Source organism: Achroia grisella, unplaced genomic scaffold, assembly GCF_030625045.1.
Source record: "Achroia grisella isolate CSIRO2021 unplaced genomic scaffold, CSIRO_AGI_Agris_v1 utg567, whole genome shotgun sequence".
Classification (NCBI taxonomy): domain Eukaryota; kingdom Metazoa; phylum Arthropoda; class Insecta; order Lepidoptera; family Pyralidae; genus Achroia; species Achroia grisella.
Genome location: NW_026712947.1, coordinates 1,671,435 through 1,686,258, shown reverse-complemented (window position 1 = coordinate 1,686,258; position 14,824 = coordinate 1,671,435). Strand labels below are relative to the sequence as shown.

Genomic DNA, 14,824 nt, shown 5'->3' with positions numbered 1-14,824 from the left:
AATTGTTTATTCTATAATTAATTGGCATGAAGATCCACATAATGAAGATGCATAAATGAAAATATGTCTCGCTACTTTAGATAGTAAACTAATTCAATTTAGTAAAGATAATGAATTTGTTTCTATAAATTAATTTGCAATCTAGTGGTGTACCAGAGGAAAAAAGATTACAGTCGCCTATAAATATGAACATCACCACAGAGAATATAAAATATTTCTATGCTGTGATTGTTTCTTTGTTCTGAAAAGTAAGTAGTTAACTGTAATTTCACTACTTTATCTCACTGTTCATAGCAAAACACAACTTGCAAAGCAAACTAAGTAAATAGATGAGAATTACTAAATATAATATCAATAACTACATTTGCCATAAATATAAGACTTTTTGACAAGCAAAAGAACGTCTATTTTTTTTTATAATAGATGATAATGGAATGGTGCACCCGTCTGCGCTAACGGTATACACTGGCGGGGCACCAGTGGAGGACGATGAGTTTGAGTCAGGTCAGTTAGCCCATTGTGGCAAATTCACAATGATGGTTTCCAAGTGGAATCGTTTTCAGTGGGAACCTGACATGGTACATTGCTAGCAACAATCCAAAATATCTTTATTCATGTAGGTCTATAACAGACTCTTATGATATGTCAAATCTACCGTCAATTCGGAATGATTTCGAGATAGAAAAACTGATAAGAAACTCAGCTCGTATTCTTTTCAAATAAATGTTGTACATGTTCTCTGGTGTCATCCATAAATACATATATTCACTTACCACTTTCTTAAATAGAGGAAAAAAAATTATAAGAAATCTCAAGAATTATTGATTAAAAAATGCTATTATACAATTTTAGAATATAAAAATGACATATTGAATTAAATATTATACAATTTTAATAATTAAATATATACAGTTTCAATTTATTAATTACTACTATTATTACTATTATTATATATCCAATACTATAATTATATAAATAATAACTCGTCCTCCTCTCTTCTCTTCCGCTTGCTGCCCAACAGGGTCCATAATTAACCTACTTTAAAATATATCTATCTATCTATCTACTGTAAAATGAATGCAAAGCTATAATAAATAAATAAATAAATGTTTACAATAATACAGATTCATTATAAATTCAAATTTGGGAGAATACAGTGACCCCCATCAACCCCCTTCCTCCAATATCCAATACATATTTACATATCTGTTTGAATCATAGACTTGGAATAAATACTATTTAAGAAGATATTTGAGATTAGCAAAAGAGGTTAGTCTACTGATGAAGACTTCTGTCTAAGTTAGACATTAAACGTCAATTAATATAATTTTAACATTTTATTACATATTAACTCTAAAAAATAACATACAAAAAAATTACTGCGTAATAATTCGATTCATGTAACACGTTAATAAAATAGTTCAAAAACATCAAAGAATTTAATATTACAAACTATGCTTGTGATATAAACTGTGCAATTTTTTTATGGTTGTAAAAATATGCCACCTGGTAAGAATCTTACAAATAGGCATAATGCCCAATTTACACTCACCCCGAGTGGGCAGGGAAGTGAGCAGCGCGAGAGTGTAAACACGAGTGGAAACACTTCCCATGCCATTGGCGCTGCCACTCGCGCTGCCCGGCGCTCCCTCGATTGTCGGTTTTTCGTGCGCGAGCCAAAGGACTGGCAGCGCGAGTGGCAGCGTGTTTTTACATTCAGCCCTCTCACTCAGTTGTCCCCCGGCAATATTTCCGGCAGCGCGAGTGGCAAGAGAAGCGGCTGAATGTAAACGTAGCATAAATTATAAACGCGAAAGTTTGTGAGTATGGATGGATGTCTTTTTTTTGGATGAATGTTTGTTACTCTTTCATACAAAAACTAATGAAGGGATTTTGATAACACTACAGTAATATAGCTTATATATCAAAATAGCACATAGGCTACAAGTATCATGCGAGTAAAACCGCGGGTAGTAGCTTGTATTTATATGTTTTGTAAATTTATTTACCGTACATGTATATTAATGCAATAATTTGATTTACGTCCTTATACAGTCACCCAAAACGAATCATTCTTCACTATAGGTTATTAATATTGTTAAAGCGGTCTAAAACCAGTAAAATGTATGGTAAATAAAAGTATTTACCTATCTTAAATTAGTGCTAGTTCGTAGTTTGTATACATACATTTTAACTAAATAATGTAAAGTTACAATATTTATTTAAAAGAGCAACACGCAAGTTTCTTGCTCGTTCTTCTTGATATGAGACAGCTCTCCAAATGAGCGGTAGATTAAAAAAATAAGTAATGACTATTCAAAAGTGCTTAAATGTAAGTAATAATTTATAAACTAAACTAGTTTAATAGGGCGGAAAGGTAATTGATAGTAATGTGGACTGATGATCTTATTGCTAGCAATGTACCATGTCAGGTTAACTTCCACTTGGTTCCACCTGGAAACCATCCTCTAATTTCTTGGTGAATTTACCACGATGGGCTAGCTGACCTGACCTCATGCTCATCTTATCACCCTCCACTGGTGCCCCGCCAGCGTAAACCGTCAGCGCAGGCGGGTGCACCATTCCATTATCATCCATAAAAGAAACAAGTTTCACCATTTTCAGGTCCTGATGAATGTTTAAAGTTGAGTATAACAAAATTATTTCTGTTTGCAACTATTACTATGTTTGTGCTGGTGAGTTTAGTATTTATCTTTTCTTTCTTTTTTACCCAGAACCAACACAGCGCTATCTAGTCCCAAGCTAAGCAGAACTGGTGTTATGGGTACTAGACAACTGATACAAAGATATATTTTTTGTAAATTCTAAAACTACTTCTAAAACCTTGCTTTGGTCGAGTGCAGTGATGACTCGCTCAACCGTCATGCTCGTGAACGAGTGCTGCTTGTAGGGACTGGTCTGTGAATCACTACTTCTGACTTTCTCTTATTTATTTACTCAACCAGTTGGCTGTGTCCTTATTAATTTAATAAATGATTAGTGCAATGTAATGGTCTCGGACAGTGCGGTTTCAGAGGAGCTTCCTCCCGCGTACACTTAGATTGTGGAATGAACTACCTGCAGAGGTTTCTCGAGAGACTACAGCATGGGGTTTTTCAAGAAGGGTATATTAAGGTTTCTTAAGGGTCGGCAACGCATAAGTGACAACCCTGATGTTTCAAAGACGTACCCTTTTACCATCAGATGGGCCGTATGCATGTTTACCACCTACGTGATATAAAAAAAATGTAAAGTTACTACTAAATTATTTAAAAGAGCAACACGCAAGTTTCTTGCTCGTTCTTATGATGAGACAGCATACCGAATGAGCGGTAGATTAAGAAAAAAGTAATGACTATTCCAAAGTGCATAAAATTTAAGTTTTTTGAATAAAGAATATTCTATTCTATTTTATTCTGTATTTAGTTTATTTTTCATCCAGTCGCATAAGAAAACAGATTACATATATTATATATATCAATTAAAAGTAATTAATTTAAAGCAGATCTTAAAGAATTATTATGGTCTGCGAAAATAATGTGATGTTATGAATGTTTCCATAATTATTTATGACATTATTGTTTCAGTATTTACCATTGGGTGATCCACAGACGTACTGCAATAATTTTAATTGTTTTCAAGACCCAATTGCCTTGTGTTGTCTATGTGATGCCCATGACTTTGTCTCCCAGTATGTATTTAAACTTCATTACATTAATACGCAAGAAAAAAAAATTGTACCCCTTTTTACCCCTGAAAATTGCGCAGCCACAGAAGTATCATAAGTAAATGTCGCACACTTATCTATACATATAAATAAAATTGGAGTGTCTGTTTGTAATATTGAAATAACCGTTTTTTACTACATGCATATGAATATAAATACGAAAGATACATCAAAAAACCACTTTTTAAAATTTTTGTCTGTCTACCTGTCGGTCTGTTTGTTCCGGCTAATCTCTGAAATGGCTGGACCGATTTTTACGGCACTTTTTTTGGCAGATACTTGATGTAATAAGGAGTAACTTAGGCTACTTTAATTTCAGAAAATTCTTTTTTTTTAGAAAAATAAAGTTAAATTCCACGCGGACGAAGTCGCGGGAACAGCTGGTAGTTTATATAGAGAAGGAGTGATATTATTTATATATTATATAGAACACTAATATTTTTGTTACTTTGCAAGAAAAATACATAAAATAAAAAAAAATCCTTACACAGACTATCGTGTATTTGACACACACACGCATATATACTGTTTTCTTGATTGTTATTGATGGTTCAAAGATCTCTGTGTATTTTTTATTATGCTCGAATATCGACTACTAATAATAATATCACAGGACAATTCACACAACGCCATCTACTCTCAAGCTAAGCAAAACTTGTGTAATGGACTCTAAACTGATATAAATACATAGATACATTTTTTTCTATTAAATACATACATAACATACATTTTCTATGGACATCCGGACCGATGCAAACATCATACACATGAGAGAATTCATATATTTGTACCGTGCAAGGAATCGAACCCGCGACCGTAAGTAATCCTGTGTGCTAAACCGCTAGAACACCGAGGTCGTCAGATTAGATTATTTGTCATTCCAGTTAAATAACTAACCTTCCTCATCACTCTACTGCTAAAAAATGCATTAAAATCCGTTGCGTAGTTTAAAAGATCTAAGCGAACAGACAGCGCAAGCGACTGCATTTTATACTTATTATATATATATTTGTTTTACAGAATGGCTACGAAAACATTGTATACATTCGACTTTTTGTCGTGCAAGTTAATGGATTTCTTATACGAAATGAAGTTGAAGGTAATTTCAGATTTTTTATAGCACATGTATATATAAAACTACTTACAATGGACATAAAACACAAACGGGGATAAACGAGCTTGCGGCTCACCTAAGATGGTAAGTGATTACTACCGCCTATTAACATTATAGCATAGGAGACAAACGCGCTTCCGGCTCACCTGCAACTGGCAACACCAGGGGACTTGCAAATGCGTTGCCGACCTTTTAAGAAGGAATAAGCTTTGCCCTGAATTCTTTGTATTAAATTTATGTTTCCGCTCATGACTCGGTCACGCACGTTTGTTTAAATAAACATTTCATATTTGTTGAAACTGCAAATAAAACAAACATACTATACAAACAATGTTAATATTACGTATCGAGGAGTTTAATCTTTTCAGTAATTTGTATCTGTAATTATATGTTTCACATTATCTGCGACATTCTTTGGAAATAATAATAAAATTTCTAAAAGAACAGTAGCTTAAATTAACACAAACTTATAATCAAAGCTTATATCATTAGCTATCTGCGAGTGAAAGTCCAATCAAAATCAGTACCCGCGATTTTCTCCGCGTGGAATTAAAATAAATAAAATTTCTAAAAGAAAAGTAGCTTAAGTTAACACATACTTATAATCAAAGCTTATAGCATTAGCTATCTACGAGTAACAGTCCCGTCAAAATTGGTCCAGCCGTTTCAAAGATTAACAAGAATAAACAGACAGATATTTTTTTTTTAATCACGTTTTATTTAAGTATGCATTTAGTGAAAAAAAATTATCTAATTTGAAATTGCAAACAGACACCTCAATTTTATTTATATGTATAAATATATAAATAAACATAATTCCTAAGATACATATATATATATTTCCTTTAAGGTCTACAGTTTTGTGGCTAAAATAGATCAATACGATTTATGTCGAATTGGATGTTGTCCTGAAACAGTGAGTATAAACTTTCTACCAGCTTTTACCAGCAAATTGTATTTATTTTTATTTGATAGGAATAACAAACTACCTGATGGTAAGTGGTATATGTCGCATATATACATAGCACTACAGACATCACGTTATCACTGTTAGCTTGATAGCCAATACAGTTACATAAAAAAAAATTTAGAGTTTTGTCTAATAATCTTCATAGACGCACTATTGGATCTTGCATCTGCATTTTCTGCTTGGATCCCATAGTAGAGATGTTCAAAGGATGTTGCGGAAAACTGCTCATGTATAATAGTTCCTTACGTAACTCCATCGATCCCATAGTAGACTCATAGGATGACCAAAGGATGTTGCGAAATACTGCTCGTGCAGTTCCATAACTACGGCAAAAGGTAAAGAGAAGGAACAACTTGGAGTTTTTAGACGGTAATAGTCCATCAAAATCCTTCTCTCCTTTCAAGAGAAGGATTTTCCCCAAATAAAAAAAGGATGTCCAAAGGATGAAAAGAAGCACTACGATATTTCTACCCTAACATCATTTGACAGCCCTCAAGACAGATAATATATGATATGTCCCAAATAAATGTATTTTCTTATTGATTAAAAAACGTACCAATACAGTTTCTTGTTAGTTCTTCTCTTAGTATTTAATTGAATTAGTGATAACTGGTAGTTTGTATTCACACACTTCAACTTAAAATGTAAACTAACAATAAAATTATTTAAATGTGCAACACGAAAGTTTCTTACTCGTTCTTCTTGTAATGAGACAAATTTCCGAATGAGCGGTAGATTAAAAAAAATGTGATGATTATTAAAAAGTGCTTCAATGTAAGTTTACCGACAGCCTCGGTGGTCTAGTGGTTTAGCACACCGCTTTACTAACCGATGGTCGTAGGTTCGATTCCTCGCACGGTACAAACATTTATATTCATGAGTATGATTGTTTGTATCGGTCTGGGTGTTTTCTATGTATATTATGTATTTATTTACAAAAAAAATGTATCCATGTATTTATATCAATTGTATAGTACCCATAACACGAGCTCTGCTTAGCTTGGACTAGATGGCGCTGTGTGAATTGTCCTGAGATATTATTTGAATAAATGATTTTCTATTCTTTTTCTATTCTATTCTATTCTACTCAAGTAGTTAACTGAACTGGCAGGCAGGGTTAATGAAAAATGGGACATATGGATCGGACTTTGATTTTCTTTCTTTCTTTCTTTTTTCAGGAGAATGAAGAAACTGGGATCAAAAGATATAGTTCAGTTCGATCTAGTTGCAAATGTAAAACCAAGTGTTGTAGACGTGGAGCGTGATGTTGTGATTTGTTTTAGTTACCCGAAAATAAAGTACTTATTACAACATAACGAATTATTTTAGTCTACATTATCAAATCAAATCAAATCAATTTTAGTCCTACATAATCAAATCAAATCAAATCAAATTTTATTATACAATGTTATTAATTATTTTAGTCCTACATTATCAAATCAAATTTTATTATGGAATAATAATTATGGAAAAAACTACTGAACGGATTCTGATGAAACTTTACAGTCATGCATCTTATACATCAGAATACATCTTTATATATATACAAATACAGTCTGTTACTGAGTGTATTACATATCTATACATATAAGTAAAATTGGAATGTTTGTAATATTGAAATAACTGTTTTTTACTACATGCATATGAATATAAATACGGTACATACACCAAAATTTAATCTTACCATTTTTGTCTATCTGTCTGTTTGTTCCGACTAATCTCTGAAATGGCTGGACCGATTTTGACGAGCCATTTTTGGTAGGTAGCTGATGTAATAAGGAGTAACTTAGGCTACTTTTATTTTAGAAAATTATTTTATTTCAGAAGAATGAAGTTAAATTCCAGGCGGACGTAGTCGCGGGTACAGCTAGTTAACAATATATTGTTCGTCAAAAGAAAATCATTTTACAAAATAATATGATAAACTCACGCCAATAACCATAAAATCAATTTTACGACAATATTTCATTGTAAACACTTTATTTTTATAGGAAACCAAAATAAACACGATCAACACCACGCCAACCAACTATTTTCGTTGCATTTTTTTTCAGGAGTAACATTAATAGGATGGTATGGCTGATATTTAATGTTATGTTATCAGTTTTCTTGGTGAGAACAATTTTTTTTATTGCACAAAATACTGGCACTCTATAAAGATTGTTTATGGTCAATTGAGTGTTGTATGGAATGCTTTCTTTTTGATGGCAACTCGTCTCTGTGGTATAGAAAGTTATAGCATGTAAATTTTAATTTTTAACCGACTTCAAAAAGAGGGGTTCTTTCATAGCTCTGTTCTTTTTTTTAAACGATTTGAAACAAAAACAAATTCAAAAGTATACACTCATATTAGTCCCTAATTCTTTAAGATTTCATAGTCAATCTATTTTCACTTTTGTTATCTATTTTTCTCATTCTGACAGACGAAGATCACGTCTTCTATCTTCTTCTTTCGTCATTTCTAATGTTATGGTTTAAATTGTATTGATTTTTTTATGCAGTTTTTAAAAAGATAGATGTTTGACGTGTAGTGTCATCTTATTGTCTGTGGCATCTTAGCTCCTAAACGAATAGATCAATTATGATGCGGTTTTTTTATTTAAAAGATGACGTTAAAGAACTACATTTCATTAGAGTTTTATTACGGTAAAAATTTAAAATTCTCGAATTATAATATCAATTTTTTATTACATTTATTTGTAAAATAAAAATAATTCTTAAAATTCATTTATAGGTGGCTAGTTGTTTAGAATTAGAGAAAGAAGATGTCGACAAAGTGATCGAAGAAGAAATAACACAGAAATTGAGTGAAGATTTACTTCAAAGTATAGAAAGGAAGTTCCAAGTAGATCTTGAGAGGTAAGTTTCAATTTACTAGTGGAAAATTATTTCCGAACTATATTTAATAGCAAATATACTATTAATTACAAATTATGGATTAGATCGATCGGTTGATTTTTTAAGTCTGTTACGTTACGTAGCGAATTTAAATTGGATGGGTGTGCGCTCCAGTCACAACGCTTCTTTTGCGTTGCGTTTTGTTGCTGCTTGTACGCGACACTTATAATAATATCACTTGGCAATTTATACAGCGCCATCTAGTTTGGAAAGATAAGAGTTTGTATTATAATATAAAATCATAAATACATTTTGTTTGCAAATACATAGAAACATATTACACATAGAAAACATCGAGACCAATAAAACAATAATATTCATGAATACAAATGTTTGTACAGTGCGAGGAACTGAACCCGCGACCATCCGAAAGACGATGTGCTAAACCGTTAGACCACCGAGGCCGTCAATATATACTATAGAAAAGAACTATATCTATACATATAAATAAAATTGGAGTGTCTGTTTGTAATATTAAAATAACCGTTTTTTACTACATACATATGAATATAAATATGGTACATACATCAAAATAACATTTTTGTCTGTCGGTCTGTGGGTTCCGGCTAATCTCTGAAATGGCTGGACCGATTTTAACGGGACTTTTATTGGTAGGTAGCTGATGGAATAAGGAATAGTTGTATGGTACGGTAGCTGATGTAATAAAGTTTAATTCCACGCGGACAAATTCGCGTGTACAGCTAGTCCGATATAAAAAATATTCGTAACCATAACCGAATCCGAAATAAAAGTTTCGGATAGATATCCGATAATGTCGGTTATGGTTACGGAGCTTCCTGTATTAGATCTAATAAACCCATACATACAGTTGGCAGCATCTCGGCGTCTCTAAAATCCGTTGATGTATGATTGGCTGGTAACTGAATTGTTTATAGTGATCTAAATACAGTCATATCTCTTGTTAGTGTAAGCTCATAGACAATATATTTCTATACTAGCACACGCTAGTTCAAAGGCCTCCCATAACATCCCTGAATCTCATAATATATCTCTTTAAAAACAACGCTCTCTTAATTGCACTATTTCAGTATATTTACGATATAGTACTTTTCTAAAATAGACATTAACGGCCTCGGTGGTCTAGCGGTTAAGTACACCGCCTATCGGATGGTCGCGGGTTCGATTCCTCGCATGGTACAAACATTTTTAATTTTTGAACTAGCTGTACACGCGCCTTTGTCCACGTGGAATTAAACTTTATTTTTTTTTAATAAAAGTAGCCTAAGTTATTCCTTATTACATCCTGCCAAAAAAAGGCCGTTAAAATCGGTCCAGCCATTTCAGAGATTAGAATAGAATAGAATAGAAAAAAGACACAGATTTGTACTCCATTTCATTGAAATTCATTTATTCTGATGCATAAGCTATATTACTGTAAAGTTTCATTAAAATCTGTTGGGTAGTTTTTATTAGCTCATCTATCGCTTTTATAATATTACTGCTCGCGGTTTCACCCGTGATGAAATTCATAGCCTATATATTATTCTGATGCATAAGCTATATTACTGTAAAGTTTCATCAAAATCCGTTCAGCAGTTTTTGCGTGAAAGAGTAACAAACATCCATACTCACAAACTTTTTCGTTTATAATATTATTAAGATTAGTAGTTAGTTACCAAGGAACAAATGAACAAACTTATTGTCTATTTTATTATATATGTACAGGTAAGAATAAGAAAAGGATTTGGTATACGGAGAAAAAATTATATTGGGATAGTCTACTGACATATATATAAAACAGAATAGAATGAAGTAGCAGAACAGGAATGTAATATAAAAGAACTATAAATTTATATACAAATTTAGAATATAAAACATTTCTTATTAACCAGTTACAACATTTATGCTGTTGAAATTATACATAGTTTTACCCTAGATCTATAGATACGGTGCTGATGAAGATTAAACTATTATTGCAAAATGGGACGGCGCATATACAAGACAGAGTGGTGGAGTTACAAGGACTTCTCGATGTAATGAAAAGGGATTCGGAAAAAGAGGTAATATATTTGGAATTGACTATTATAGAAATAGAAATAATCTTTATTGAAATAAACTTAATATAAGCACTTTTGATTAGTCACATTTCTATTCTACCGCTCATTCGGAACACAGTCTCATCACAAGAAGAGGAAGAAACTTGTGTGTTGCTCTTTTCAATAAGTAGTTTTAATTAGATTTACATTAACAAGGATTAGGCATGCTACAATCAATATAGAAACCTCTACGCACTTAATCTCTGTTCAATCAGATAACATTGTCAGCGCTATGAATGTTAATTTAGATATTTTCTACAAAAACATTATTATCATTTATAAATTCTTCAATTTTATAATAAGCATTTTTATACAGAAAATACTTTATAAGACATTTGAATCTTTTTTCTGGCAAATTGAGTACAGACTCTGGCAGTTTGTAAAACCTTACGGCAGTTTGTAAAACCGCAATTTCCATATATTTTGCGGAAGTCGAAATTACTTAATGCTTCGAGAATGACATCAATTTTATTTGAATATTTTGTAATAATATAATATATTTTGATTGATTGCGTGCAAACTCAATCAACAAATTTAATATCACAATTCAGATTTCCACTAGCTATAATTAGATAGATAGATAAATAAATTCTTTATTCACAATTACAGACACATAACATACATGAGATACAGAAAAAAAATGAATTAATAAAAGAAATGTAGGTGACTTTATGTGCCGCAAAAGTGAAAAGGTAGCCAACTCAGCATAATGCTACAGATAACTCTGCAGCGCTGATATTCTGTTGGCTCCTTACTTATACCACTTATACTATACTTATTACTAAGAAAATTAGATTGTCGAAATTTTAAATACTGACTATGGCATTTACAATAAAGGTGGAAACCTGCTTAGTGGAGAAACAAAATGAGACATCAGCTCTGGCGGAGAAAGCTCTCCATCAGATGGTAGTCTGTGGATACGCACTCATTGGCCACGACCCAGCTGAAGCTGTAAAGAAGGTCATGCAACTTAAGGACTTAATCAAGAAGGGACTGGAACCAGTAAGTAACTATTTATTTAATCTAAAGTCTAATATTTAATTTAACAATTAGAAATATTATTCATGTATGGCTATTACAAATCCTGAATGATTAACATCATAGTCTGAATTGAATCTGCCATCAATATTTCATCTAAAAATTCTAAATAACTTTATTCATGTAGATATTGTAAACACTTATAATCATAGTACAGTCAATCGCAAATTTATAAACAATTATTTATTCTTAAAGTTGTTATATTTTCTGGACTCCTCTGCATGTCTTATTTTTATTACTATTTCAATTCTTCTAGCTACAGTTGAGATAAACTGGCAAGAAACTCAACTGGTTTTTATTTCTTAGGCAGTTTCAATCTTTAGTCTTTACTTCTTCTTTAGTTTGATCTTCTCAATCAAGCAAAAGTTCTAGAACAGACTAGAAATTAATTGTTTTCATAATAGTTTAATATATAAATTTAGTGTGAATACAATTACCTTAAAAAGGTACTTATCAGTCAGGACTCGACGATTTTTCGAAATTCAATCGAAGATGAACGAAACGACGTTTTCCACATAAACAGACCAGAAACAATCACTATTTAAATAAATTTATTAAATTGACATAAATTGATATGATATAGAACAGACTAGAAATAATAATTATTCAAATAAACTTAATAAATTTACTTAACTTGATATGACCGTTAGAATAATCGTTTTTTTATTCTTGTCCACGATGGGAAATTCAAAACTCGCGGTAAACGATTTGTCAAGATTTCTTTCAACTTGTATTTATCAAGCCCTTAAGAGGCCTATTACAAAATGATGCCGCTCAACTTTAGGTTTAATCGCATGGATTTACGCACACACACAGTAGTACACGCACACAGACGCAAATAACCGTGTAGCTCAATCGGTGTGGATTTAGTATGAACCATTTTGATCCTTGTAATATTTTAATTAATAATGTGATATGTTTCTACTTAACTAAGTAACATAAACTACTTATTGTATTTTTTTAAATAACGTGATTTATCTTAATTATCAAAGTGCTAATAATGACCATATTTTTTTATTATATTATTCCTAGAGGGTTGATGTCAGGATGCTGGCCGATTGTACAACTAAAAGCCAAAACCTTAAGTAATATGAGTAACAAATAATTGGGACAGGAAGACGAAATTACTATAACATAAATTTACTAATTAATTCTTCTTACGTATTAATTCAGTTTATTTATTAATAGATACAATATAATTTATTATAAGAGTCGGATACATTATTGCCATATTCACTTGTTCTAAATATTATACTTAGCAAATAATTATTTTATTTATATATAATAGTTGTGTTTTCAAGGCTTTGTTTTGATGTAAAGGTCCCATCCTTATATGTATATTAGGTGTGTCCGCGACTTCGTCAGCGTGGTATAATGAAATTGACCAAATAAAGGAAATATATTTAGATTATAACCTAAAAAAGTTTCTTTGTTTCACTTAAACAATGACGATGCTTTTATACAACCTTTCATCTCCGCTTTTAATGCCTTACAATACTTTTTTCGCACTATAAAGTAGTCTATGACCTTTCTCAGGGTATACTATCTGTGTATATGTATATCTATCTATATAGACTACCTGTGTATATATATGGTAGTGAATTTACAAGGTACAGGGGAATAACACCCGAGTTTTCAGGAATGGCAACGCATGAGGGAAACAATGTGCTGATATGAACATGTCAGGTACTGCTCATGTATATAGGCGACGGTTACCCCTTTCCATCAGGAGAGCCGTCAGCTTGTTTGCCATTCTAAGTTGTAAAAAAAAACCTTCAACTGCTATCATTGCTGTTCCTGCATCATTGACGTCGCCGCATGATATTGGCTGATATTGCAGCTTCTCGTTCTTGGTTGGCCGATTCTTGATTCTTGATAAATAATTAATTGTTAATGTCAAACCTTTTTATAAATTATTATAAGACGCCTCATTGATTATATGTAATGAAATCACCATGAGCTATAGAGATTTTGGACAGATCCTTAAAAGACCTTAGAAACACCTCTGCTCTCATTGGCGGGATTACTTTTATACTTTTGCTGGAGATTTCTGAAAGACTCTCTGTGTCATTAACATCGTCTCCCTTATGGACTTTAATTGAAAGTTTAAAACTACTGACAAATTTGAGAGCTCATTTTTATGGAAGCACAGATAGTGATTTCCCACACTAAATGCTCAAACTTGAGGAAGGAATTTCTCAAAAGCATGATCCAGTCATGAAATTTAAGCCCGCCGAACATGTGCAATGGCGTCCCATTGGATATATTGCTTACTAAAGAATTGAAAGACAATTTAATTGTAGACCATTATAACCGGTACGTTAGCTGGGCAACCAGCTTATATACCAAGAATACCGATGATTCCAACGGATCTGCCAATACCATTTTAACGGCTTCAATTTCCGGTTAAAATATCATCTACACATGTAATAGATCTATGTATGTTTTGATCTTAAAAAACTACGCAGATTTTGATTCGTTGTTATTTAATAGACAGAATAGATAGACTCAAGAGGAAGGTTTATATATAACGTCCCAATACTGTACACGGATCTTTAAACGCGCGATAACCTATATATCCCATATTCACGCGGGCGAAGCCGCGAAAAAGCTTCTCTAAATAAAAACATTTATAATGTTGTTGACTTTTCACCCAAACACGCATAATTATTTGACATAACTGTACAGTAATGAAAGTCCAACGAGTATAATAACAGAATACCTGCAATTTAGAAATATCTGTATTGTGTAAAATAAAATAAAATTGGATAAAATATCTCTAAACATTAAGGAATACAATTTATATATAATTTGGTAATTTATTTACAATCCACATTGCATACTAGATGATATACACTATATAACACAAGACAAATGTACGTAAAAATAATAATGGTATTTTTATAAACAATAACCCTATTTTAATTTAGAAAAAAAACTACAAATTAAACATAGAGTAAAATTGGTTTACATTTTCTTACATTTTTCTCTCAGATAAGCGTTATTTTAAAAAATACTAA

General features: G+C 32.0%; 2 protein-coding genes across 5 annotated transcripts in view; one reads left to right on the top strand and one right to left on the bottom strand.

The window, feature by feature from the left end:
• LOC131848641 (uncharacterized) overlaps positions 1–14,824 on the bottom strand; it is a 47,792-nt gene that overhangs the window by 12,281 nt on the left and 20,687 nt on the right. The window lies entirely within an intron of this gene.
• On the top strand, positions 22–7,097 carry LOC131848662 (uncharacterized). 4 transcript variants are annotated; one of them, XM_059198585.1, is made up of 6 exons: positions 22–248; positions 2,626–2,696; positions 3,588–3,691; positions 4,748–4,826; positions 5,692–5,757; positions 6,990–7,097. In XM_059198585.1, the coding sequence occupies exons 2-6, from the start codon at positions 2,685–2,687 to the stop codon at positions 7,074–7,076; spliced, it is 348 nt and encodes a 115-aa protein (XP_059054568.1). In that variant the 5' UTR covers positions 22–248; positions 2,626–2,684; the 3' UTR covers positions 7,077–7,097. The 4 variants fall into 4 exon arrangements, with proteins under 4 accessions (XP_059054568.1, XP_059054569.1, XP_059054565.1 ...); XM_059198586.1 differs by lacking the exon at positions 22–248 and adding an exon at positions 1,319–1,509 and having other exon boundaries at positions 2,626–2,644; XM_059198582.1 differs by lacking the exon at positions 22–248 and adding an exon at positions 1,319–1,509.